The sequence below is a fragment of the Belonocnema kinseyi genome, chromosome 5 (assembly GCF_010883055.1).
Source record: "Belonocnema kinseyi isolate 2016_QV_RU_SX_M_011 chromosome 5, B_treatae_v1, whole genome shotgun sequence".
Classification (NCBI taxonomy): Eukaryota; Metazoa; Arthropoda; class Insecta; order Hymenoptera; family Cynipidae; genus Belonocnema; species Belonocnema kinseyi.
In genome coordinates this window covers 104,594,937-104,600,325 of record NC_046661.1, presented here as the reverse complement: position 1 = coordinate 104,600,325, position 5,389 = coordinate 104,594,937, and the positions used below count along the sequence as shown (strand labels likewise).

At 26.9% G+C, this 5,389-nt stretch overlaps 2 protein-coding genes across 2 annotated transcripts in view; one reads left to right on the top strand and one right to left on the bottom strand.

The window, feature by feature from the left end:
* LOC117172445 overlaps window positions 1–2,181 on the top strand; it is a 10,732-nt gene extending 8,551 nt beyond the window's left edge. The window contains exon 3 of the mRNA XM_033360389.1: window positions 1,414–2,181. Within this exon, the coding sequence (XP_033216280.1) occupies window positions 1,414–1,682 (269 nt within the window). The 3' untranslated portion in view covers window positions 1,683–2,181. The remainder of the gene's footprint in view (window positions 1–1,413) is intronic.
* Window positions 1–5,389, bottom strand: part of LOC117172444 (rabankyrin-5) — a 52,437-nt gene that overhangs the window by 36,095 nt on the left and 10,953 nt on the right. The window lies entirely within an intron of this gene.

Sequence of the window (5,389 nt, the reverse complement as noted above, 5' to 3'; positions counted from 1 at the left end):
TTTACGAATTTCGAATATTTAAAATTTTTACAATTCCGGTTGTAAGATTTCAGTAATTATTTAATTTCGGGAATTTAATAATTGCGTCGATTGGGCATTCCTAATTTTTCCTAGTTTCGTTAACATTTCGAAATATCTACATTTTTTTATACCCATGTATTTTTGGTAGTTTATATGTTTTGTTAACATTGAATATAAATATTACGAGTAGATTTTAGGCTCTATTCCCTTTTCATTTCTATCTGTACCGAAATTAAGGTTCCCATAGACACGGCCTTTTTTGGTTGAAAATTAATTTTTAAATTGAAAATGTAACTTTTCTATTTTTGCTTAAAAATTCACTGATCTGTTAGAAAATATTTTTTCTGTTAAAAATTATATTTCTAAGTTGAAAACTCAACTGTTTTGTTGAAAATTTTTTTTCTTTTTTTTTGGCTTTAAAATTTAATATTTTGGATCACATTTTTTTTTCTTTGTGGACTGAAAAATTTTTCTTGGTTTGAAAATTCCTCTTTTTGATTTGAAAAATGATATGTTATAAATTTTCAACAACAAAGAATCTTCAATCAGTGATAAATTTTCAACTAAAATGATGGAATATTCAAATGGAATAGTTACAATTTCAGTAAAAAAATTAATTTTCAATCATAAGAAAAAAAAAACAATTTTCAACAAAATAGTTCAAGTTTCAACTGGAATAGATAATTTTCTACCTAGAAAAATGTACACTTGAGCCTCAAAAAATGTCATAACATCACCAGGATCAGTTCTTCCGATTTCATATGAAATTGATCTACTGTCGAATAAAAGCTAAATAATTGTTGTAAAGAAATTTTTTTAATTGGAATTAGGATCGATGATAGTTATTTTTGTTGTGCAATTAATTTTTAAGTAATATTTATATATTTTTCAAAAATAAAAATTAGATTTTTTATGTTTCGTCTTTGACTGACTCATCCGACTCGTCAATAAAGTCTAAATGAACTAAATTCATTATAATATATATATTTTCGACAACAAAAAACTTTTTTCTAAATTTATAAAATTTTGCAGTTAATTTAATGCATCTCAACCACGGATAGAGGTTGAAACTTGATTAATTTTATTTTTACAAACACATACAAATTTCATTTAATAATTTTGTTCTGGCCACGGATAGGGGCCAAAGCTTGAGTAATAAATCAACAGTTATAAAGCAGATAACTAATTTGTATCAATATTTATGAAACAAATAATGCATTTTTAAACACTTATACTCAGTAGGTTTCATTCCATCTCCTTTACTTTTTATCGACCCTAATGCCAATTGAAAAATCTTCTTTACAGTCATGATACTTGGGTCAATTAATGACGATATCTTTCGAGAAAAAAAAATCAAAGATGTAATTTACTTAAATATTTTTTGTTTTGCAGCAACAATAACAAGAGTCGTTCATCGTGGCTGTGCTCCACAAAATGAGCAACAACATCATCTTCGCGATAGAGAATGGGTGATTAGAGACAATATAAAAAGATATATTTATGAGCCAGGTTGTTCCAAAGGCATAGATAAAAATTCGCCAACCGGTCCAGCAACCTACTGTCGCTGCACAACTCACTACTGCAATGGAGTGTCGCCAAAAGATATTGTACAATCACTGCATATAAGTCTCGTGGCTATATTTATTTTATATTTATTATGAAAAAATTAGGAGTTTTTAGATAGGGAAAACCTTTATCGAATGCATCGGTACGTGCAGGGTAAATGATAAAATGAAAAGAGATCTACAGATAAGCAACTATAATTAAATTAACGTCTCAATATTGATTGGTACTAGTCTTCTACTTTTAGTATGTCTCAAAGACATACTAAATATTCAAATTGATAGAATTATAAATCAGAATCTAGCAATGGTACACATTCACAGAGTATCTCTTCAGTTCTGCAACAATTTAGCAATATAGCATAATACTCCAAAGCTGGTCTTAAATACTTAAACCATAATTTAAATAACATTCTTAAAGATATTTTTCAACGACAAAAACCCAAGCTGTGAATAATTTAGTTGTAACAATTTATAAGAATCTCCTTTTTTAAACTAAGCCAAAAAGTTGTGATAACGTCTAGATTAGTTAACAGATTTGTTAAGTAGTCTGAGATAGATATGACAAAATAATAAAAAATACGATATTTAAATGTTACGTAAAGTATTTGACTCTATTTTCGGGGTTGCTGCAAGACCTGGAAAGCTGGGGAAATCAGGGAATTTCGAAAAACTTCAGGAAAAGTCATGGAATTTGGGAAAAATGAGCGGATTTTTGTATTCATAACTACTTCAAAGTCTAACCAAGTCATCCTTTGAAATGTTAAGTTCGTTAAGCAGATATTTCCAACAAAAATTACAAAATTTAGAACATTTTTAAAATTAAAATTTGTTTTCTTTGAATTTGATAAATTTTAGTCAAAGTTTCTTATAGATGGATAGAAGACTTGCAAATTATCGAAATAAATTTTCAATTTCGATGAAAATTAGAAAAGTTATCTACTTTTAAAAATTTTGAAAAAGTTCTCAAAAAATAGAAAAAATATTTTTCTGATTACGGAATTTCATTTAAATTTTTCACTAGATAGCGATTATATTTCAAAACTATCTCAGTTTAATTTTTCGAGTTTTAATTTTTTTCTTCAAATTTTCTGGTACACGGCAAAAAGACTTGCAAATTATGCTAATGACATTTTTAATTTCGATAAAAATTTAAAAATTTACATGTTTTCAACATTTGAAAGTTTTCAAAGAAAGGAACACAATTTATTTTTAATAGGTTAAGAAATATCAATCCAAATTTCTACTAGATATAAAATATATGTATTTCGAAATTATGCTCATGAAATTTGTTAATTAGACCAAAATTCAAAAAGTTGGATGATTTTTAAAAATATGAAATTTTCGTTTTCAAGAGATGCGTAAGTTTAGAGCGTTTTTTTAAGTATATTTGAATAAGATTTACAAATTATCTCGATGAAGTTTTACAATTGAGCTGCAGTGAGAGAAAAAGCACATTTTTTGGACTAAAATCGACTGACAGTGCAATTCTTAACGGATTTTGATTTTGATTTTTTATAATAGACCATCAGGCTTCCAGGTATAACATTAAATGTTGAAATTTTTATTTTTACTTAACGGAAATTTGTTATTTAACAACAAACTTACAACTTTTTGTAGCTAAACTTTTCCATGATACCATTTCTTCTAAGACTTTGAAATTCATTAAAAAAAGGTTATAAATCAATGTAAAAACTAACAAGAAATAATTTATTAGTGGGTTAGAGTAACAAACAATTTTTTTAAATAATGTTATAAACAAATTAATTAACAAAAGTCATTTTTTTTGTGATTTGCAATGATTAGCTAATTTTGACCCATAGTTTTTGTATAAAGTATCTCAGATAATGATGTGCACTTACACTAAGTTAAGAATAGCGAATGATTGCCAATTATTTAAACAGTTTTTATAAACAAATGCACATTTTGACCATTTTTTGATGAAAAGGCTTGATTCTTTTTGCGGAATCAACTTAAAATGTTTTTTTTCTAAGACTCCTTACTATGATATTTTTCATAGTGATCAAAAAATGTTAATTATTTATACAATTTCTATAAACAAAATGCGCATTTTGACCATTTTTTTTCATTAATAGGCTTGATTTTTTTGCGAAATTAATTCGAAACATGAAACCTAAACTATGAAAAACATGATAGCATGGAGTCTTAGGCAAAACATTTTAAGTTGATTCCGCAAAAGATCAAGCCTTTTCATCATAAAATGGTCAAAATGTGCATTTGTTTTTAAAAATAGTTTAAATAATTAACATTTTTGGTCACTGTGAAAAATATGATCGCCAATAGTATTAGGCTAAACATTTGAAGTTGATTCCGCAAAAAAAAATCAAGCCGTTTCATCAAAAAAATTGTCAAAATGTGAATTTGCTAATAAAAATTATTTAAATAATTGGCAATCATTAGCTATTCTTAACTGATTTTAAGCGCACATCATTATCAGAGATACTTTATACAAAAGTTATGGGTTAAAATTAGCTAATCATTGCAAATCACAAAAAAGTAACTTTTGTTAATTAAATTGTTTATAGCATTATTAATTTTTTTTGTTACTCTAACCCACTAATAAATTATTTCTAGTTAGAATTTACATTGATTTATAACCTTTTTTAATGAATTTCAAAGTCTTAGAAGAAATGGTATCATGGAAAAGTTTAGCAACAAAAAGTTGTAAGTTTGTTGTTAAATAACAAATTTCAGTTAAGTAAAAATAAAAATTGCACAGTTTAATGTTATACCTGGAAGCCTGATGGTCGATTATAAAAAAGAAAAATCAAAATCCGTTAAGTATTGCACTGTCAGTCGATTTTTGTCCAAAAAATGTGTTTTTTCCCCACTGTGTGCCGGGTGCCAGAATCAGCTCGGCGCTCGAACAAGCGTAAAAGTATTTTGTCCGAGTGTCAAAAAAAGAACATTCTCATAATCGAAAAATCAATTTTTTGAAATGTAGAATTGTAGAGAATAATAAAATTAAACTTTTTCATATTAGAATATTTTTTGTCAAATGTTTATTTTTAATAATAAAAGCGAAATATCGAATAAAAGTTTCTCTCTGTTTGAATTAAGTTTTAAAACTTAAATCTTTCTAACTCGGATAAATATTATTGAAATGAGTTAATATTTATAGGACTTATTCAAAATACTAGCGCTGCCTAAGAATTCACGGAACAATTAAAAATCGCTGATTGTTTATTAATATTTAATTGCAAAACGAGATAAGTCGATAATTGAGTGGCCAGAAACGAAAAGGGTCCGAACGCTCGAAAACGCGAAAAAGTATTGTCCGAACGTCTTGTTATATTAAAATTTCGAAATTCAAAAAATGAAATTTATGAAAATATTTTCTTGTAGAGAATGACAAGATGAAACTTTTTTTCCTTTAGAGTTTTTCAATCCGATTTATATTTTCGATAATAAAAGGGAAAAAGTGATTAGAAAATGTTGCCAAATTTAATTATTTTTTTAAACATAAATCGTCTCAACTCAAACAAATATTATCGAAACTTTCTGAAATTTGGTATACACATGCATTATACCCTAGCGATTCCTAAGATGTGGATAATTAAGTTAAAAACGCTAAGTGTTTGATAATAATTAATTGCAAATGGAGACCTGATGGTAAGCACGTTTTCTTAGCTTCAACGAAGAAAAGTATCGAGTGAACTTCGAAGTTGAAACAACTTACAGTCAGACATTTGTTCCTTAATATTGGAAGAAGATTTCCTGAAATTTTTAGGTCAATTCATTGAAAATTGAGGGAAATATCCATTTTGTAAGAAAACAGGCGACGC